The 22,596-nt window shown below is 46.8% G+C and overlaps 1 protein-coding gene across 9 annotated transcripts in view; it reads right to left on the bottom strand.

Moving 5' to 3' along the window:
- Positions 1 to 3,944: 3,944 nt before the first annotated feature.
- The window catches only part of LOC118145793 (uncharacterized), a 28,429-nt gene continuing 9,777 nt past the window's right edge, over positions 3,945 to 22,596 (bottom strand). For 7 of the 9 annotated variants that reach the window (XR_013520813.1, XR_013520811.1, XR_013520812.1 and 4 more), the window contains 2 exons: positions 6,051 to 6,169; positions 3,945 to 4,041 (listed from right to left, as the gene is read on the bottom strand). Coding sequence is in view for 2 of the 9 variants with exons in the window: in XM_035265493.3 (XP_035121384.2) it covers positions 3,956 to 4,041; positions 6,051 to 6,169 (205 nt within the window). In the remaining 7 variants the exon portion in view is untranslated. Of the gene's footprint in view, positions 4,042 to 6,050; positions 6,170 to 9,854; positions 9,919 to 22,596 lie in introns of all 9 variants that reach the window. The other 2 variants (XR_013520809.1, XM_035265501.3) reach the window with 2 other exon arrangements.

Here is a 22,596-nt window from a genome sequence, read left to right as displayed (position 1 = left end):
TCCCCTGCCCTTTGTGGTCACTCCCTAGCACTCCTCCTGGGGCCTTGCCCAAGGATACTACCCTCCGGGCTGCAAGCAGCTCTCTAAACCCAAGACCTAGGAGGTGACACCCCTGGGAAGCCAGGTGGGGGCTCTGAGGCTGCAGAGGGGGGCAGGAGCCTTGATACTAGGCACAGAGAAAAGACCTCATGAATTTGGGGGCATCAATAATTTAGGGAGTCACTAGTCTACTTTCTTCTTTTCTTCCTTTAGTGCCTAGCAAGTGGTCCAACAGAGAAGGTACTGAAAATAGGTATTTTCCTGGATTTTTGACTGGACATGGTGGCTCACGCCTATAATCCCAGCACTTTGGGATGAGCACTGAGGCAGGAGGAGTGCTTGAGCCCAGAAGTTCAAGACCAGCCTGGGCCACACGGTGAGACTACAAAAAAATACAAAATACAAAATAAAAATAAAATAAAATAAATCATTGTGGTAGCATGTGCTTGTTGTCCCAGCTACTTGGGAGGCTGAGGTGGGAGAATCCCATGAATCCAGGAGGACCCTATTGCCTGTATTCCCCTTAAACGTGTTTCCTAAGGTTAGTTAGTGGAAGTGACAACATAGAAATAGGAAGCGGTGCTGCTTCTCAGTACATCCGGGGGGGGATCTCCCAGGATCCAGGAAGAAGTTACAGGCTCTCTCCCAGTGATCCACAGCTTTCCCAAACCGGGCCTTCCCCCGGTTTGCTGTTTTGAATGGAAGATGCTAATCCTCCTCTGGTCCCAGGTTAGGTCTAGTTCAATTCCTTTTTTTTTTTTTTGAGATAGAGTCTCACTCTGTCACCCAGGCTGGAGTGCAGCGGCATGATCTCGGCTCACTGCAACCTCTGCCTCCCAGGTTCAAGCAACCCTCCTGCTTCAGCCTCCCGAGTAGCAGGGACTATAAGCACATGCCACCACGCCCAACTAATTTTTGTATTTTTGTAGAGACGGGGTTTACCCATATTGGCCAGGCTGGTTTCGAACTCCTGACTTCATTAACCACCTGCCTTGGCCTCCCAAAGTGCTGGGATTATTATAGGCATGAGCCACCACGCCCACACAGGTCTGGTTCAATTCTAAGTCTGTGCCCAGCATAAGGGGAGGAGGGTGCAAGTATCGCCATGATAAGTCTCCCCACAGCTGCCCATGCTGGGCTGCAGACAGACGCAGCACCCCACACACAACAAGCCGTGATGGTCTCTTGCCTGACAGTCTTATCTCCAAGGAATGCAGGGGAGTCAAGGCCAGCCGGGGAGAGCTTGACCAAAGGGCTTGAGCTCTCTGCCCCCAAGGCCAGCTCTGCTCTTTGATAACTAGCTTGGTGCCTGTGATGTAGTTGGGAGAGGTCACGGTGACAGTGACAATGGGCTTTGTACAGGACTTCACGGTTTGCCAGACTCAGTCATATCCATCGGCCTGTTTGATCAGAGTCAAAGGCTGATCTCGGGCATTTCATATCCTTCACTTTGCAGATGGAGAAATTGAGGCCAAGAAAAGTTAAGTCCCCCTCACCCAAGGCTGTGCTGGTCCCACCTGAGTCATTACAGAAAGAAAAAGAGCTATTCAGATGTTGGATTGTACCCAGCAGAGATGGAAAATAATTCATTTCATGTAGAAAGAAACTGACTAAGCAGGAACTCCATTCCAGGCTCTGTGGCAGACACTAGAGGCACAGGAAGAGACCCGGCCCCTGCCCATGATCAACCTGAGGCTAGAGAAGGAGACGTCAGCAATGAGTTCTGCAGGAGGCAGTCAAGATTCCAGCCAGAGGGGCCTGCTTCGTCTTTTCTAGACTGCAAGTCTCCCGCAACTGACCACACACACTGGTTTTGGACTTGAACTGACACACGCGTTTTTAGACAGTTGTGTGTCCTCAGGAAAGTTACTTAGCTTCTCTGAGCTTGGGCTTCCTCATATATAAAAATGAGAATAAAAAACTCCCATCACTGCTGAGTTCAGTGGCTCATGCCTGTCATCCCAGCACTTTGGGAGGCGGAGGTGGGTGGATAACCTGAGGTCAGGAGTTCAAGACCAGCCTGGCCAACATGGAGAAGCCCTGTCTCTATTAAAAACACAAAAAATTAGCTGGGTGTGGTGGCGCATGACTTTAATCCCAGCTACTCGGGAGGCTGAGGCAGGAGGATAGCTTGAACCTGGGAAGCAGAGGTTGCAGTGAGCAGAGATCGCGCCACTGCACTCCGGCCTGGGTGACAGAGCGAGACTCCGTCTTGAAACAAAACAAAACAAAATAAAAAGGAAACCTCTTTTGCGAACTTGCTGTGTGCCTCCCAGAGGGCTTCCAGGAGAAGGTGGCATTGGCTCTGGGCCTTACAGGGAGAATGTCACACCCCCAAGGGTATGGGGAATGGGGGAACGAATGCCATCATGACCTACCCAGGAAGGACTTGCCGAAGGATGCCACCTAACCAGCACCTAAGGGACATGGCATTTTCGGCAGTGTCTTCCTTGCCAAACTATTGACCAACCCTTAATTTCCTCTTTGGGTTTCTGGTCCTGGATAATCAATTCCACAGAACTCAGAGCAAATAAAGTAACTATCATCAAACCTCTGTACTTTCCTTTGGGTGACATTCTTTTAGAGAAACATTCACTTCGTCATTCAACAAACATTTAACCGAGTACCCACTATATGCCAAGCACTGTTCTGGGCACAGCTTTTGCTCTCCAGGAACTCAGAGTCTATCAGGGGATAGAAATGAGCAGATAGTCACCTCTTGGAGACATAGGGGCTGGGTTTGAGGTCCACAACACGTGCAGTTTTGCGATAAAGCAGGGAGGCATCCCACTAAGCAGGACAGGCATGTGTTAGATGATAAAGCTTCACCAGAGGGGTAAGTGGGGTTTTGTGGGATGAGTAGGATTTCGACAGGTACCTTGGAGACTAAGAACATTCCAAGGAGAGGAATAGACGTGAAGCATCCTGGGAAGCAGCACAAATGGCAAATAGTGTGTTGGGCCTGGAGGTGAAGCTGTGGGTGGGGATTCCCACTTTATCCCAGCAGTGGTGGGCTTGGGGCAAGGGTATGACAGCAGATTTGTGTTCTAGGCTCATGCCTGTAATCCTAGCACTTTGGGAGGCACAGTGGCAGTCACCTGTAATGCCAGCTACTTGGGAGGCTGAGGCAAGAGAATCTCTTAAACCCAGGAGGTGGAGGTTGCAGTGAGCTGAGATTGTGTCACTGCACTCCAGCCTGGGGGACCAGAGCAAGACTCTGTCTCAAAAAAAAAAAAAAAAAAAAATCCCTGCTAGGGACTTTTACTGTTTTCTGAGTACTTCATACTGCCATGGAATGGCTCTGCAATTGGCATTCACTGCTTTTGCAATTCAGACAATTAAAAAAAAACATAAAAGTAAAATTAATCTATAGAGCTCCCCACACATAGTAGGTGCTCACTTAATATTCATTAGCCAGCAGGGGTCCCGCTGTCTGCGACTCCCCCCTCACACTATGCCTGAGGGATGTTGCTGGAACGGATGTTAGAGGAGCCCAGAGCTGGCGGCCACATTTTCCCCGGGGGACTGCTCTAAGTCCAGAGCTCTGTTTAGCTGGCCAAAAGTTTTACTTGCGGGGAGATTAAGAAAAAATAAAATAAAAAATTTAAAGCGATCCAGCCCTTCCCGTCCACTGTGGGTGAATGGGGAGGCTTCAGGCAGGCGTGTCTCGGCGCCTGCAGAATCACCGTCCCACAAAACAAACAAATGGATTGTGGATCGGATTTTGGATCCTGGGGACAGAAACAGACATTATGCATACCTCCCCCAGCTCCCAGGCTGTCACTCGCCAGGCTCAGCTTCCCCCGCTGGTGCCTTGGGAGACCCTCCCCCGCTCCACTCCATCCCAACTACCTCCTCCCTCTCCCACCTCCAACCCCACTAAAAGACTTTTTGAAGTTGATCAATGAAACATGTTTTATTTAAGGGCCCTATTCCTGAGCAGGGACTCCGCGAGGCCTTCATTAGTTCCACATAATGAAAGAATGGGCCGATTCAAGGAGACTGGGGAGAGAAAAGAGGGAAAATTAGAGTTCAGTCTGCTTACTTAAAAAAAAAAAGAGAGAGGAGGGGGTGGGGTAGAAATTGTGGATTTGCTAAATAAAGCTCCTGGCTGCATTCAGAGCTTGGGGAAGGGTCCCCCACTCAATCCTCTTAGGCTTGGCAAAGTCGGACCTGGAGACGGTCTGCCCCAGAGAACGCATTCTACGTCGGGACGGAAGGGCAATGGGCTGTTTAAATTGCTACTTAGGTTTCCAGCTGTTTTACCAGTGATTTGCCCAACTTAATAGCTCTTTAAGGCTTTAAAGGAGAAAATAGCTCTTCTCACGACTCAAAGAAGCGGCCCTGGTTAGTTCAGACAGCGCCCATTGTCCAGGGCTTAAATCCTTCTCCGCAGCCGAATTCCCCTGCCCCCTCTGGGCCGCCCAGACTTTGTCCAGCTACAGAGAGGCTTTATTTATCTTTTTAACATTCCGGTTTTCCGAGCCCGCGTCCAGAGGGCTTCTTCCTAAGAGCTTACTTTTGGGGAAATGTCTGCCTGCTGCCTCTGAGTATTCCTTCAACAGATTAACAACAAATAATAATGACAAAGGTGATAGCACCTGGGTATTGAGGGCCTACTATGTACCAGACCTTGGATATGGCACTTTTCTGAACTCATCCTGTTTCCTCCTCACCCAGGTCTACAAAGGAGCTGGCTTCTGCCATGATGGCTGTTTTACAGATGGGGAAACTGAGGCACAGAGGAAGGAGCCACTTGGCCAAGTTCACACAGGGGCACACAACAGGGTCACGGAGAGTCTGACTTCCAGAGTCTGGGCTCTTGACCATCACCCTGCTGCCTGGTGGCTGTGAGAGCTTGGGTCACCTAAAATAGGTCAGCGGAGGGGACTCCTGGGACCTGGGGTTCTAGCTTCATTCTTCTGAGAGCCCACTGTTGGCCCCATCTTTCAGGGAGGCTGCAGGGTTGTGGGGAGGGGGCAGCAGAGGAGGGGGTCAAGAACCCTAGGAACCTCATCTGGAAGGTGGGAGGAGTCTGACTTTAGCCCCCTGTATCCAGAACCTACTTTTCATTGTACAAAAATAATTCTCCATCCATCACAATTTAACTCTAATATGTTAAAAAGCAATACATCCAGGCCAGGCGCGGTGGCTCACGCCTGTAATCCCAGCACTTTGGGAGGCCGAGGCGGGTGAATCGCGAGGTCAAGAGATGGAGACCATCCTGGTCAACATGGTGAAACCCCGTCTCTACTAAAAAATACAAAAAAAAAATTAGCTGGGCACGGTGGCGCGTGCCTGTGATCCCAGCTGCTCAGGAGGCTGAGGCAGAATTGCCTGAACCCAGGAGGCAGAGGTTGCAGTGAGCCGAGATTGTGCCATTGCACTCCAGCCTGGGTAACAAAAGCAAAACTCCGTCTCAATAATAATAATAAAAAAAAAGCAACGCATCTTTCTTACGACAAAAGTTATACACATAAATTACAGAGAACTTAAAGTATATAAAATTAGGGAAAGAGATCATATAAAATGCCTGGCGTTCTCCTCGCATGGTGTGTTTAACATGAGTAAGCTATCATCATCACCACGATCAATGGTTTTTTTTGAGTTGGAGTTTGGCCCTTGTTGCCCAGGCTGGAGTGCAATGGTGCGATCTGGGCTCACTGCAAACTCCTCCTCCTGGGTTCAAGCGATTTTCCTGCCTCGGCCTTCTGAGGAGCTGGTATTGCAGGTGTGTGCCACCATGCCCAGCTAATTTTGTATTTTTAGTAGAGATGGGGTTTCACCATGTTAGCCTGGCTGGTCTTGAACTCCTGACCTCAGGTGACCCACCTGCCTCGGCCTCCCAAAGTGCTGGGACTACAGGTCTGAGCCACTGTGCCTGCCCTATTAATGTTATTATCTTGAAGATACTCAAGACCTGGGGCATTTTGGTGTATTATATTTCCTGCCAGTCTTTTTCTTCACCCATGTACATCTACCCAAATTTAATTGTAATTAACTATACTTGCCCTTGAGTATGCTTGCTTTTTTTCTCTTCGATTCTCTAAGATTCACAAAGCTTTGATGAAGGCTGATAGATTTCCTTGTTATGACCCTATGGCCTTTGATTCCTGTATCTTGCGACGCCCTATAGATGATGTACAAGGGCACACACAGTTAATTGGTGGTAGAGGAAGTCACTAGAGATGAGTGGGAGGCCTTGCGGGTGGACAAAGGCCGGGAGGAGGAGGAGCCCCTGGATAAAGTGTGTGTCCAAGGCTTGGTTTGCAGGAGACAGAGACTGGGTGTCTGGCCGGACCATGGAGAGAGGCTGGAGCCAAAATCTGGAGCCTCAAAGCCAGAATCAATGAAGGGAGGTAGCATTAATTCCCTAAGCAATAGGGAGCCACAGATGGTTCAGGGCAGGATTGGTGTTTGAAGAGTCCACAGCTAAGACACTGGGAAAGGCAGCTCTGGGGTCCAACCTCACTTACGGCAGAAAAATAACCACCTTTGCAACAGAATTGGCTTCCAGCCTTCCTCAGTGACAGCTTGGGAATGAGACCCAAGTCCTGAATGCTTGAGCTGCGCCAGGCTGGAGTCCCTGATGTGTGGTTTCTTCTCTGGTGTGTAGGAGGGAAGAGTGGCAGGGGCAGCATCCCACCTACCCCAGCCACACAGAGGTAAGATCACTTCACTCAGCTTTGCCATTTGGTGAGTAAGTTTGGAAAATGTCAATTTATTTCATTCTCCTGTTTCACAGATGGGAAAACTGAGGCCCAGGGAGGGGGAAGAAGATAAGCCGAGGAGCTCACAGCAGGTAAGCGGCAAAGGTGAAGAAAATTGCAATTTTCCCGACAATTCCCCTACTCACCTCACCCCACTCGCCCTTTAAAAAAAAATACTTAATAGTGAGGCGCCATGGCTCATGCCTGTAATCCCAGCACTTTGGGAGGCCGAGGAGGGCGGATCACCTGAGGTCAAGAGTTGGAGACCAGCCCGGCCAATGTGGTGAAACCCTATCTTTACTAAAAATACAAAAAAAATTAGCCAGGCATGGTGGTGGCATATGCCTGTAATCCCAGCTACCCAGGAGGCTAAGGCAGTAGAATCACTGGAACCCAGGGGGCAGAGGCTGAAGTGAGCCGAGACTGCACCACTGCACTCCAGCCTAGAAAACAGAGTAAAACTCCGTCTCAAAACTCTCTCTCTCTCTCTCTCTCTCTCTCACCAATGAGCCAGGTGTGGTGGCTCATGCCTGTAATCCCAGCACTTTGGGAGGCCGAGTGGGCAGATCACGAGGGGCAGATCACGAGGTCAAGAGATTGAAACTGTCCTGGCCAACACAATGAAACCCTGTCTCTACTAAAAATACAAAAATTAGCTGGATGTGGTGATGGGCACCTGTAATCCCAGCCACTCAGGAGGCTGAGGCAGGAGGCTCACTTCAACCCAGGTTGCAGTGAGCCGAGATTGCGCCATTGCACTCCAGCCTGGGTAGCAAAAGCGAAACTCCGTCTCAAAAAAAAAAAAAAAAAAAAATCACCTGTCTATCCATATACTTAATGAAAACAAAACAATATGAATGCTATAAGTTTTGCTTCTGGATAAAGTATAGGAATACAGATATTTTTTAATCCAATTGGTCAGAGTGCAAATGACTGTGACCTTACAGGAGGCAGTTTGGAAACGTCTGTCAAAATTTTCACAGCAAAGTGTCATTCACTGTGAAATTCCATTGCCAAGAATTTCTACACCTGTATTTACATATGGATGCAAGGATGTGTGTCCAAGGACTCTCATCATGGCACCACTCAACGGGGAGGAGAAAATCCTAAATGTCCATAAACAGGGACTGGTTGAATAAATGTTGCTACATCCACACATGGAGTATTATACAGCCATTAAAAGGAGTGGAATAGACCAGTTTATACTCCCACAACCAGTGTTTGAGAATGGCTGTTTTCCCATATATTTGGGGTATTTTCAAACTTAAAAATCTTGACCCTTTTGATAGGTTTTTAACCTATCACCAAAGGGTGTAGTATTGTTTCTTGATGATGAGTGAGCATGAACATTTTTCATATGGCTACCATTCATTCCAATTTGTTTTTCTGGGAATTGCCTTTTCATATTCAAATTTTGTCAATTATCTGTTAGGTTTTATGTCTTTCTTTCATTTACTTGTATGGACGTGTTTCTAAATTAAGGCAATTAATTTGGTGAATGCCAGTCCCTGTTCAGCTTCTGTCTTGATTTGGTAATACTTTTATTCACCTAGAAATGAAAAAATGTGATGTAGTCAAAATTGTTGGACTTTGATTGTTTTGATACAAAAGGTCTTTTCTAAATAGTTGAATCAATTCTCCTTTTTTTTTTGTGATTTCCTCAATCATTGTGATGCTTGGAAGGTTCTCATCCCTCCAGAGTCCTGTTCAATATTCCTTTATCGTTCTGGCCACCCTTTCTAAGATTTGATTTGCTTTATAAATAATTTATTCTTGAGTATATGTGGAAAATGGACTTAAATCTGTTTCCTTTCGTGATGTCCCAACTTCACCATCTGAACATTCTTCCTACTGTTCATTGTCTGGAGACACCATCATCCCGTATTGAACTGGTTTATGGAGGAAAGCCTGTTTCTCCCCATTCATCGTGTATTCTCATATCAGAGAGGGCTTATTCCCCATCTTTCTCAAAATATCCTTGGGACTTCTCGCCCATTGATTTCCCCACATGAATTTTATTGTGGCTTCTAGTTCTGTATCCTGCTTAGAAAGATCTTTCCTTTCCAAAGATTGTTAAGTTCACCTATGTTTTCTTTTAGAATTTTTATGGTTTCCTTTTTTGGTTTAAATTTTGGACCCATCTGGAACTGATCTGGGTGTAGGGGGTGAGGTAGGGATTCCGCTTTATTTTTTCCAGATGGCCAACTACCCAGTTATCTCTGCGCCGGCCTTTCAACAATGCATCTTCCCCCTCTGATGTGAAACGCCTTCTCTCATTCAGGTGCTGAAGTCCTACATATTTCCATCTATTTCTGCACCCGGGTCTGGATGGAGCTGCCTACTTCTTTTCCAGGACTACACTTTAAAAATTACTGTGCTTTCCTAGGATGTTTTAACATCTGGTAAAGCCAGTCCTCCTCCACCACTTTTGTTTTGCCTCAGAATTTCCTTGGCTGGTCTCACATGTTTATTTTTCCAGATGAAATTTGGTATCATTTTGTCAAGTTCCAAAAAATAAAATAAAATAGAAACCCTGTTGGTTTAAGGCTTTTCTTACCAGACAGTGTAGAGTTTTCACAGATTATTGATATTAACCCTTTGCCATTCATTCGCTTTCAGTCTAGTCCCCCTCAACCCCCATTAGTTTTTTCTATGGCATGGGAATTATATATATATTAGTTGTCAATCACTTCTCCTTCCCCCTTAAAAAAATCTCCCTGATGATTTAATTTAGTTAATTAATTTATTGTTTTTTGAGATAGAGTCTTGCTCTGTTGCCAGGTGCAAGGCTGGAGTGCAATGGCGCGATCTCAGCTCACCGCAACCTCCGCCTCCTGGGTTCAGGCAATTCTCCTCCCTCAGCCTCCTGAGTAGCTGGGATTACAGGCATGCGCCACCGTGCCCAGCTAATTTTTGTATTTTTAGTAGAGACGGGGTTTCACCATGTTGGCCAGGATGGTCTCAATCTCTTGACCTCGTGATCCGCCCGCCTCGGCCTCCCAAAGTGCTGGGATTACAGGCATGAGCCACCGTGCCCGGCCTTGTCCCTGATGATTTTAAAGCTCAAAGACTTCACATTCCTCTCGAGATCCGGTCAATATTCACCTGTATTTTTGACCAGCCCTCCTAGGGTTTGCTTTGCTTGATAAATCATCTCTTTTTTCAGCATCTGTGAAAGATAAGAAGGCATCTAAGCTGCCTTTTTAGTGGCTACTCCTTCCATGTTCTTTACCCACTGAAGGCAGCTTGATCATGTATTAAATGCATGTACATGAGAACGTTTCTCTGCTCCCTGGCCAGTTCCATTCATGCCGGCTCTGTTGTTTAATCAGGGACTTAATCATCTATTTTAATACCCAAGAGGGCTGATTGCTTGTGTTCCTCAAAATATTCTTTGGATTTCTCACCCTTTTATTTCCCAAAATAGCCTGCATGATTCATTTGGCCCTCAAAGGAACCCTGAGAAGGAGGCGAGAAGCATTAATTCCACTGGCTGAATGTGCTGAGGTTCAAAAATTGCTAAGGGACAGATGCGATGACACAGTTATGGTAGCTGTGAGAGGAAGAGTGTGCCTCTCAGCATCTGAAACTCCTAGAGGAAGGAGATTGCCCCCATTACTGAGTTTGACAGGAAGAGAAAAAGAGGCGGGGCTGGTATGCAGTGGCATCTAATACTCAGTCTAAGATGATCTGTTGTGGGGACCATCACCTGGGACTCTTATGTAAAAGCTGCTGCCCACAGTGAGTCAGTGTGGGGGACATCAGGGAAAGAGGCAGGGAGTCCCATCTGGACTGGGGAGTGGGGGCCAGGGTGGGATTGGAGATGGGGTGAGGGTTCCCTGCCTCTTTGGGGCGCCAGTGCTCTGTGGATTCGACTTTGTCTCTGTGACCTCAGGTGCTGGGGGTGTCTTTTGGGGAACTCATGTGTCTGTGCCTATGTAATTAGTGTGTGAGGTGACAGCCCTCTGCCACCCCAGCTTCTTTTTTGGAGCACGGGTCTCGGATGAGGGGCCGACTGAGCAGCTGCGGGAGGACCCCTCATTTGCAATTGACACCGATAGGGCAATCCCAGCAGCCCCTGAATGAGCAGGAAGGTTGGTGCAGATGGGGTCTTCCACAGGCAGGCGAGTCCCTGCTGGGATTGTTAACCACTCTGGGGCCATACACACCCTGCTTGGTGCTGGAGGGCCAGAGGGTGTCTCCCAGGCCAAAGATGAAGTCTCCAGGGCAAACACGAAAAGCCACGGCTCCCCCGCTCCCGGGGCCCCACCTGGCAGCCCTGGCTTTCAGGCTCTGTCTAGGATCATGGAACGGTGTTTATTTCTTCTCTTTATTTTTAGCTTGTATTTTTATCAAACTCATACAGGCAAATAGTTCTACAAGGTTTGTTAAGAAAAGCAGCAGTTCCCTGTCCCTGTCGTTCACCTGCTCCTGTCTCCTCCCTAGAGGCAACTATTTCACCTCCTTTAACCAATTATTTTGTTTTTACCCTGTGTCATTTGCCTCTGAGACTGCATTTTTTTTTTTGAGACAGAGTCTTGCTCTATTGCCCAGGCTGGAGTGCAGTGGATGATATCTGCTTACTGCAACCTCTGCCTCCTGGGTTCAAGTGATTTTCCTGCCCCAGCCTCCTGAGTAGCTGGGATTACAGGCGCCTGCCGCCACACCTGGCTAATTTTTGTATTTTTAGTAGAGGTAGGGTTTGCCATGTTGCCCAGGCTAGTCTTGAACTCCTGACCTTAGGTGATCACCCACCTCGGCCTCCCAAAGTACTGGGATTACAGGTGTGAGCCACTCTGCCTGGCCTCTGAGACTCTTGATATATATATATTTTTAAGTTGTCAGCCTCATCGGCTGACCTCTCTTTCTGGAAAGTGAGGCTACCGCTGCCTCCTGGTCCCCGCTCACTGTGCGCACCTGCCTCCAACCTCAGACCTGTTCTCAGGTCACCAGCACTGTCAGTGGAGAAGGGCATGGAGTCTTGAGCCACTTTCCTGGGTTCTAGCTCTTCTGCTGTGATCCTGGGCAAATTCCTCAGCCTCTCGCTTGATTGCTTCCACCTGGCCTTGCTTTCCATGAGCCAATTCATGTAAAAGGCTTCCAGCAGCAAACAAATGGCTGTCCTCTCTGTCAACCTTTCCTGCACAGTTGCACTCCTGACCCCCACCCCAGCAAATCATTTTCTTGGTTTCTCCTTTGCATCGTTCTCTACACAACTGTTGCGAATTCAGTCCTGAACTTTCCTGGCAGGGCTCTGAGATGCACTGGAGTCTTCACGCCCATCTGCCCAGGGAAGCCCAAGACTGGCACCCCGGGTTTGTGGGGCTCCTTCCCCCAACAGCCTGGGATACCCCTTTGCCTTTCTCTTTTTCCCGTATCCCATATTTTCCTCTTTCTTGATTTAGCCCTCATTCTAGTGAAGTATCTTCTCTACTAATCTCCAGAGAAAGCTGCAAGAAAGCAGAGCCTATTGTCATTATTCACACCTGTTCTGGTCTAGCAAGTCACCAAAAACGCTGAATTAGTCAATTCTAAGCCATTGCTCCAAGAGGGAAATCCAGGGTTTGTTCCTACAAGTCTGGGGTCACAGTGTTGTCACCAACTGATCAATGCATAACTTTTTAACACATATATGTTTCTGTTTAAAGATTCCTTATTTAGAACGATTTATAGTCCTTTGGGTATATACCTATTATAAAAACACATGCATACAAATGTTTGTTGCGGTGCTGTTTACAATAGCAAAGACCTGGAACCAACCCAAATGCCCATCAATGACAGACTGAACAAAGAAAAAGTGGCACATACACACCATGGAATACTATGCAGCCATCAAAAACGATGAGTTCATGTCCTTTGTAGGGACATGGATGAATCTGGAAATGATCATTCTCAGCAAACTGACACAAGAACAGAAAATCAAACACCGCATGTTCTCACTCATAGGTGGGTGTTGAACAAAGAAAACACCTGGACACAGAGAGGGGAGCATCACACCTGGGATCCGTGGGGTTGGGGCTAAGGGAGGGATGGTGGGAGGGAGGGTGGGAAGGGATAACATGGGGAGAAATGTCAGATATAGGTCATGGGGGATGGAGGCAAGCAAACCACCTTGCCATGAATGTGCCTATGCAACAATCTTGCATGATCTGCACATGTACCCCAGAGTCTAAAGTACAATAAAAAAAGGATTCCTTATTTAATATATATTGTTGACTCATTCACACTGAGCTCACGGCCATCGGCACTCTAATTCCTGCCTGAATGAAGCTTCTCTAACACGGACTTTCTCCATAAGGCACACCTCAGACTTCTTGCACTTAGAAACACTGCACACCTGTATTAGTCCATTTTCATGCTGCTGATAAAGACTTATCGGACTGGGCAATTTACAAAAGAAAAAGAGGTTTAAAAAAAGAAAAGAAAAAGAGGTTTAATTGGACTTACAGTTCCACGTGGCTGGGGAGGACTCGTAATTATGGCGGAAGGCAAGAAGGAGCAAGTCACATCTTATGTGGATGGTGCCGGTGGCAGAAAAAGAGAGCTTGTGAAGGAAAACTCCCTCTTATGATAACCATCAGATCTTGTGAGACTTATTATCACAAGAACAGCACAGGAAAGACCCACCCCCATGATTCAATTACCTCCCACTGGGCCCGTCCCACAACATGTGGGAATTCAAGATGAAATCTGGGTGGGGACACAGCCAAACCGTATCAACAGCCCTTCAACACTGAGCTTGGTGGAGGGGTGTGAGGGAGGGGCATTTAAAACAGGGAAATCAGCTGGGCACAGTGGCTCACACCTGTAATCCCAGCACTTTGGGAGGCTGAGGTGGGTGGATCACCTGAAGTCAGGAGTTCGAGACCATCCTGACCAACATGGTGAAACCCTGTCTCTACTAAAAATACAAAAATTAGTCAGGTGTGGTGGCAAGTGCCTGTAATCCCAACCACTCAGGAGGCTGAGGCAGGAGAATCACTTGAACTCAGGAGGTGGAGGTTGTGGTGAGCCAAGATCACGCCACTGCACTCCAGCCTGGGCCATAGAGTGAGACTCTGTCTCAAAAAAAAAAAAAAAAAAAAAATCCCAGTGAAATAATCAACAAAAAGTACAAAAATGTGGAAAACGCGGCACTAACTAGACAGCAAAGAGGAAAGTCCTAGGCTTCTTCGCATCCCACATGCACCTGTTCAGAGGCCCTCTCTCGCCCTTTCCAGAGTGTAAACCTCTAGGCCCCTCTGAGGGAGTGGTGGAGAGGTGCGTTGCATGGCTGTCTGGAACTGGGGAGAAGACTCTGGGGCTTTATTTCTTGAAGAGATATTCAATTAGTTCTACCCTCATTTTATCTTTTTTCAATTTATTTTTTGTTATTTAATTATTATTATTATTTATTTATTTTGAGACAGAATCTCACTCTGTTGCCCAGGCTGGAGTGCAATAGCACAATCTCGGCTCACTGCAACCTCCGCCTCCTGGGTTCAAGCGATTCTCCTGCCTCAGCCTCCTGAGTGGCTGGGATTACAGGTAGCCGCCACCATGCCTGACTAATTTTTGTATTTAATAGAGATGGGGTTTCGCCATGTTGGCCGGGGTGGTCTCGAACTCCTGACCTCAGGTGATCCACTCACCTTGGCCTCCCAAAGTGCTGGGATTACAGGTGTGAGCCACTGTGCTGGGCCTGGAAGTCCCTATTTATTTCTTGCAGTGTCTGTCTGACCCATTAGTCTGTGAGTGTCCTCAGGGTAGGGAAAAGTTCCATGTCCTGTCTGAGTCCCCTGAGCGAGCACAGGATCCAGCCTCAATGAATATTAGTTTGATATTTTAGAAGAGAAAAGCAGGGTTGACCTTCTCCCAAGAGGTCCGAGTTCAGACCCCAGTTCTGCTATTGACTTACTGGAGTTGGACAAATTATTTTATTTCTGTTTCGGTTTCATCTGCAAATGGGTGTCACCAGATTTTCTCACACAGTTGACATAAAACAGTGCCAGGAAGATGTGTTGGGAGCACTGAGTGAGCATCAGACCCCTTTAGAACTGTTGGAGGTTAACAGTAATACTAAAAGAATGACTGTGACGTTGATAACGGTAGAAAGCAATGGTAGAGGGCCAGGCGCGGTGGCTCACGCCTGTAATCCCAGCACTTTGGGAGGCTGAGGCGGGTGGATCACGAAATCAGGAGTTGGAGACCAGCTTGGCCAGTATGGTGAAACCCCATCTCTACCAAAAATACAAAAATTAGCTGGGTGTGCCAGGCGCGGTGGCTCAAGCCTGTAATCCCAGCACTTTGGGAGGCTGAGGCGGGTGGATCACGAAATCAGGAGTTGGAGACCAGCTTGGCCAGTATGGTGAAACCCCATCTCTACCAAAAATACAAAAATTAGCTGGGTGTGCCAGGCGCGGTGGCTCAAGCCTGTAATCCCAGCACTTTGGGAGGCTGAGGCGGGTGGATCACGAGGTCAAGAGATCGAGACCATCCTGGTCAACATGGTGAAACCCCATCTCTACTACAAATACAAAAACTTAGCTGGGCATGGTGGCGCATGCCTATAATCCCAGCTACTCAGGAGGCTGAGGCAGGAGAATTGCCTGAACCCAGGAGGCGGAGGTTGCGGTGAGCCAAGAACGCGCCATTGCATTCCAGCCTGGCTAACAAGAGCGAAACTCCGTCTCAAAAAAAAAAAAAAAAATTAGCCAGGTGTGGTGGCAGCCACCTGTTCTCCCAGCTACTCGGGAGGCTGAGGTAGGAGAATCGCTTGAACCCAGGAGGTGGAGGTTACAGTGAGTCAAGATTGTGCCAGTGACTCCAGCCTGGGCGACACAGTGAGACTCCACCTGAAAAAAAAAAAAAAAAAAGGAAGGCAATGATAGCAAGAAGACGGGACTGGAAGCAGGAGAGCCAGGCTAAAATGCACTGTGTCTGCACTGACTGCTTTTTAAAATGATGTTATTTTTAATTTTTTTGAGATAGGGTCTCACTCTGTGCCCAGGCTGGAGTAAAGTGGTGACATCACAGCTTCCGGCAACCTTGACCTCCGGGGCTCAAGGAATCCTCCCACCTCAGCCTCCTATCTGGAATTACAGGTGCACACCATCGCACCCTGATAATTTTTGTGTTTTTTGTAAAGATGGGGTTTTGCCATGTTACCCAGGTGGTCTTGAACTGCTGGACTCCAGCGATCCTTCACCTCAGCCTCCCAAAGTGCTGGGATTACAGGTATGAGTCACTGCTCTCTGCCCAAATGACTTTAATCATGTCTCTCTCAGATTCAATTTCTTCTGCTCCTCCTCCTTTATCATCATCAACTTCATCAGTTACCATCATCATCTACTCAGCATCGATACAACATAAAAATGTGGCATTTGTCATCATGAGCACTTAGCAGGCATTAGAGCTCGCTAACCGCTGTGATTATGTATGATTACCTACACAATTTTATCTGATTGCTATGTTGACCTCATGAGATAGGTTTCTTGGCATCAGTTTTACAGTTCAGCAAACGAAGGCTCAGGCCAAATACATTGCCCAGGAGCACCCGGCTAAGGGGTGAAGAAGGCATCAGTCCCAGTGTGGTGAGCTCACAAGCTTGTCTGTCACCTCCCAAGCTCCGCTGTCACCAGGTGCCTCTGGGACGTGCTGAGCTGCAATGCTTTGTGGTTCTTCTGATGCCCTCAGAAGGGGTGTGCGAGGTCACATGTTTGGGGGCTGGGGGCTGCCTCCCATTATAACTCATCAGAGTTCCTTTCTGACCCTCATTTTAAGTTCGTTTTACATCACACATGTTTTAAGGTTTTGGGGTGCGTGTGTGTGTATGTGTGTGTGTGTGTGTGTAGAATTAAAACACACTTTCCCAAGGTTGGCGGCTCAGATGTAGACTTTTAGACACTGTTTGGCTTGGCACAGCTTCCAAACGTCTCCTAGCCACTGTTGCTCTATATTTCTTTTTGCCAGGACATAGATCAGAAATAACTCAGCTGTGAAAAAAAAATTAGAAGCTTGCCGGCAGCCCGTGAAGAAGATGAATTGCCGGAGGGCTATTTTTCCCCCTTGAGTCAGAAGTGTGAAGGTAGGTGGGAGAAGGAGCAAGGTTTTGAAAGACCCATGTATATTTAGGGACCAGGATTGCTTCCATTTTAAGAAAGATGAGGGTTGCAGCATCCACGCTCCATCAGACAGTCCAGCGCTTTCCTGCCAGGCTCCTGACGCCCGTCGGTTGGGCCTTCTGGTTAGGGCTGCTGAGATCCACAGGCCCCAGCTTTGGTTGGTGTGATTCCAACTGGCAAGAAGTATTTTCATTTTGTGGCATGAAAACTCTTTTTGCAGGTCAGTTTTGAAGCTTTCTGTGACCATATCCCGGTTGAAATGCATTCCACGGTACAGAGGGGAAGCTGTGATTAACAGTGGGGTGACGTGCAAATACGAGCTCAAACGCCATCATAACAGCCACCATTCCGCTACTCAACTCGCAAGAGTCTTCACTGTTTTGTGGCCACATCAAGATCGAGAACCCTGAACTCTCTCTTCCTCCTGGCTGCAGATGCAACAGCGACAGCAACCCACAGATACACCTGTGAATATGCTCTTGTGTGCATTGAAAGAAAAGTGCAGACCTGAGGCCAAGGCATGCTCTGGAAAGTTCTCAGAGAGAGCTTCTGTTTCTGGCACTCTGCCAGATTCGATACCTTTAATCACTCCCTTGATTATAACCAAAATGCGGGATAAAATATTGCTTTAATCTTTTTTTTTTTTTTAACACATTGCTGAGTTAGCATGAATGCAAGCCTGGCGGATTTCCAAAATGAAGCAAAAGTGGACGCCTTGGAGACTTTGAGCTTGTGTTTCCATAGCTGTGTGAGGTGCAAGGAACAGGAGACAAAGTCTGGGCTTCACCCAAGGGGGGATGTAACAGGAGACCTCTTCAAAGCCAGAGTCCAAGAGGTCTATGTCTAGAGTGTCAGAAAGAATGAAAGCAAATCCCACCCCGCAGAGAAGAGAAAGGAAGCTTGCCTGCCCTGACCTTGACGTTGGGTTGAGAAAAATATCTCCGCTGAGAATCTGTAACCACAAGCTGGCCCTCACGTGACTTTCAGTTTGAATTCCTGCTACTTGTGTGGTTCAAAAACACTGAAGTTGAAAACTGAAACTGGCCCCTGCTTGATAGTACCTGCAGTCAGTTTGCAGATGTGCGCCTTAAACTTCCCTCCAGAATTTTAGCTGCCATCTCAGCCTCATAGAAACATCCGCAAATTTCTCAAGAAAATGAGCAGCTCACAGTGAAAAATAACAAACTCCACAAGGAAAACAAGACCAGCAGAAGCAAGAGACAGAAGTGGAACCTTTGCGCTTTCAGGTCTGAAATGATCACATGCAGAATATATATTTAAAATAACTATTTTTATGTTTTCGAAGAATTAAAAGAGCAGTTTGAAATACGAACAGGGAATAAGAGTGCATAAGGAACAACCAGGGCCGGGCGCGGTGGTGCACACCTGTAATCCCAGCACTTTGGGAGGCTGAGGAGGGTGGATCACTGAGGTCAGGAGTTTGAGACCAGCTTGGGCAACATGGTGAAACCCTGTCTCTACTAAAAATAAATTAGCCGGGCATGGTGGCGGGTGCCTGTAATCCCAGCTACTTGGAAGGCTGAGGCAGGAGAATCGCTTGAACCCTGGAGGTGGAGGTTGCAGTGAGCTGGGTCCAGCCTGGGAGACAGAGCAAGACTCCATCTCGGACCAAAAAAAAAAAAAAAGGAACAAGCAGATTTGAAAAAGAATCAAATAAAACTTACAGAAGTGAAAACAATAACATTTGAAATTTGAAATAAGCAGAATGAGCAGCAGATTAGACACAGCCGAAGAGAGGTTTAATAAGCTAGTAGAACCCAAGGAATTATCCAGAAAAATTCGGTGACAGGGCCTAATGTAAATGCATGTAGAGTTCTAGAAGGAGCTAACCGAATAGGGGAACAGGCAGTACAGGAAGAGGTAATGGCTGATACTTTTGTGAAATTGTTGTACATAACAAATCTAAGATACAGGAAGCCCAGTGAATCCCAAGCAAGAGAAATAAAGAGAAACTCACATCTACATACATCCCAAGCAAACTATGGAACATCATAAAAAAGGAGAAGATGTTGAAAGCATCTGGCCAGGGGCAGTGGCTCACACCTGTAATCCCAGCACTTTGAGAGGCTGAGGTGGGCAGATCACACGGGGTCAGGAGTTTGAGACCAGCCTGGCCAACATGGTGAAACACCGTCTCTACTACAAAAGTGGCTCAGCATAGTGGCGGGCACTTACAATCCCAGCCGCTGGGGAGGCTGAGGCAGGAGAATCCCTTGAACCTGGGAGGCAGAGGTTGCAGTGAGTTGAGATGGCCCCATTGCACTCCAGCCTGGGCAACAAGAGCTAAACTCTGTCACACACACACACACACAAATCTCTAAAGGATCAATAATTCAATTTATAGCTGACGTATCACTATCATCAATGGAAACCAGAACACAGTGAAATTATATCTTTCATGAACTGAGAAAAAAACCAGTGGCCAATTTAGAATTTTCTACTATCCTTCCAGTCTGAGGGTGAAATAGAAACGGTGAGATTTTACCTCTGAAAGATCTTCACTAAGGAAAAATATAAATGTAATGTAGCTCAGACAGAATCAAAATTATTCCAGAGAAAAGGCCAGGCATACAAGAAGGAATGATGGGCAAATACGTTGGACATATTTGGTGGAAAACTCAACAAACATGGAGTCTGTGACTCCACAATAACAATGTGTAATTATGGCAGGAAAAACGGGCCAGTGTTAAAATACTAGACAGTACCATCTGATACGGGAGAAATGCTCAATCAAGTTGTGAATCTCTTTCTATTATCTGGGGAGAAGACAAATATATGAAGTTTAGACTTTGTTAAGTGCTCAGTGTTAAAATAGCTACAGGAGGCACTAAAAACGAGTCATAGAGCTTGCAACTTCTAAATAATTAGAAAGACAAATCAGGATAAAAGAAAGAAGACAAACATCTCAAATGATTCAAAGGAAGGTAAGAAAGGGGGCTGAGGGTAGGAAAAATAGAATAGAAAACTCGTTATGGGGCCGGGCGCGGTGGCTCAAGCCTGTAATCCCAGCATTTTGGGAGGCTGAGGTGGGTGGATCACGAGGTCAGGAGATCGAGACCATCCTGGTCAACATGGTGAAACCCCGTCTCTACTAAAAATACAAAAAAAAAATTAGCTGGGCACAGTGGTGCGCGTGCCTGTAATCCCAGCTACTCAGGAGGCTGAGGCAGGAGAATTGCCTGAACTCAGGAGGTGGAGGTTGCGGCGAGCCGAGATCGCGCCATTGCACTCCAGCCTGGGTAACAAGAGCGAAACTACGTCTCAAAAAAAAAACCCAAAAAAAACCACATTATGGAAATTAATCTCAATCTAAGTTTATGTTATCAGTAATTCATGTTAAAGGACTAAATTCTTTAGTTAAAAAACGACTGTCAGAATGAATTTTATTTTATCTATTATTTATTTATTTATTTTGAGACAGAGTCTCGCTCTGTCACCAGGCTGGAGTGCAATGGCGTGATCTCAGCTCACTACAACCTCTACCTCCCAGGTTCAAGTGATTCTCCTACCTCAGCCTCCTGAGTGGCTGGGATTACAAGCATGCACCACCACACCCAGCTAATTTTGTGTTTTTAGCAGAGATGGGATTTCTCCATGTTGATCAAGCTGGTCTTGAACTCCTTACCTCAGGTAATTTGCCTGTCTCGGCCTCCCAAAGTACTGGGATTACAGGTGTGAGCCTTTTTTTTTTTTTGAGACGGAGTTTCACTCTTATTGCCCAAGATGGAGTGCAATGGCACGATGTGGGCTCACTGCAACCTCCGACTCCCAGGTTCAAGTGATCTTTCTGCCTCAGGCTCTAGAGTAGCTGAAATTACAGGCACCTGCCACAATGCCCAGCTAATTTTTCGTACTTTTAGTAAAAACAGGGTTTCACCATGTTAGCCAGGCTGGTCTTGAACTCCTGACCTCAGGTGATCCCCCTGCCTCAGCCTCCCAAAGAGCTGAGATTACAGGTGTGAGCCACTGCGCCTGCCCCAGAATGATTTTTAAACACATTGCGATTATGTTCTGTTTACAAGAGAACATAATCCCACACCTCAAACATAGGAACCAAGAACAGCTGAAAGTCCAAGTATAGAAAAACACATAGAAAAAATATGCTAGGTGAATACTAACTAAAAGAAAGTTGCATCAGCTATATTAATATAAGGTAAAAGTAGACTTTAAGGGAGAAAAGCATTATTAGGCACAAGAGTCACTAGTTAATGGCGGAAGGCTCCGTTTCACTAGGAAGCTGTAACAGTTCTCAATTTATATATAATATCATCATAGCTGCAAAAAATATAAAGCGAAGATGGAAGGAACGAGAATAGACATCTCCACCTTCAGGATGGGATATTTTTAGGCCATTTTGGTGAAGAAACCAGAGACTTGAGGAACACAATAAGTTTCATATAATCAACACGTAGCATATGAAACCTCCAAATTGGGGCAAACACATTTTTTTTTCAAGCATGCATAGGACATTTGCAAAATATCATAGACTATAAAGCTAACCTCAATGCGTGTGAAAGATGGGGGTGGTAGGCTGGATCTCCTTGAGCCAGGCTCTGAGGTGGAGACGGGGGTGCAGGGATTTTATTAGGGAACACTCCTGGGATTGGCACCTGTGGAATGGATGGGATGAGGCAGGTCCGCGCGGAGGAAGAGGTGTGCCGCCATGCCATACCACGGAGGCCTCTGCCAGCTCCGTGGAGAGTGCTGGAGCTGGGTGGTCCTTCAGAAGGGTCTTGAGTTGGTAATAAACCAGTCTTTTACACTCCCACCCTGAGCAGCCATTGCATGCAGGCTGTTCATTGAAGGAAGCAAGGCAATCTCCTCAGCCCACATAACTTCCTAAGAGAGCAGACAGCTGGGGCCATCCTCCAGCAGCTCCCGGCAGCTGGGAGACTAACTCCTTGGTTCCGGAAGAGGAAGCTGTGCAGTAGTCATAGCTTCCCCCACAATGTGTACACAGACTGTATTCCCCGATCACAATCTAAACAAGTCAGATGTTAATAACCAAAAGACAAGGAGTCCATGCTAGTACTTTAGGAAAAACAGTACATCTAAACAACTCACAGTCCAAAAATGAAATCACAGCTAAAATTAGAAAATACTTAGAACTGAGCATTCACCAAAATGTTCCGAATCAAGACTTGTGAGATCCAAGCAAAGCCGTATTTAGAGGAGAGTTTATAATCTTCAACGCTGGTATTGGCAAATCAGAAATGCTTCATGGTCCGGGTGTGGTGGCTCACGCCTGCCTCCCAGCACTTTGAGAGGCCGAGGCGGGTGGACTGCTTGAGCCCAGGAGTTCGAGACTAGCCTGGGCAACCTTGCAAAATCCTGTCTCTACAAAAAATACAATTAGCTGGGTGTGGTGGTGCACACCTGTAGTCTTAGCTACTTCGGAGGCTGAGGCAGGAGGAGTGCTTGAGCCGAGGAGGTGAAGGTTGCAATGAGCTGACACGGCATCCCTGCACTCTAGCCTGGGCAAAAGAGCAAGTCTCTTTCTTAAAAAAAAAAAGAAAGAAAGAAAGAAAGAGAAAAAAAGTAGAAGAAAGAAATGTTTCAAATGAATGAACTAAGAATTTGACTTAAAATAAGAACAGCAGAATAAACCCCAAGACAGTAAAAGGAATCAAATGTTAAGAACAGAAATCAATAAAGTAGAAAACAAACCTAAATAGCCAGGCATGATGGCTCCTGCCTATAACCCCAGCACTCTGAGAGGCTGA

Source organism: Callithrix jacchus, chromosome 1, assembly GCF_049354715.1.
Source record: "Callithrix jacchus isolate 240 chromosome 1, calJac240_pri, whole genome shotgun sequence".
NCBI classification, from domain to species: Eukaryota; Metazoa; Chordata; class Mammalia; order Primates; family Cebidae; genus Callithrix; species Callithrix jacchus.
Note: the sequence above shows the minus strand (reverse complement) of the source record. Positions and strands in the feature narration are given on the sequence as shown.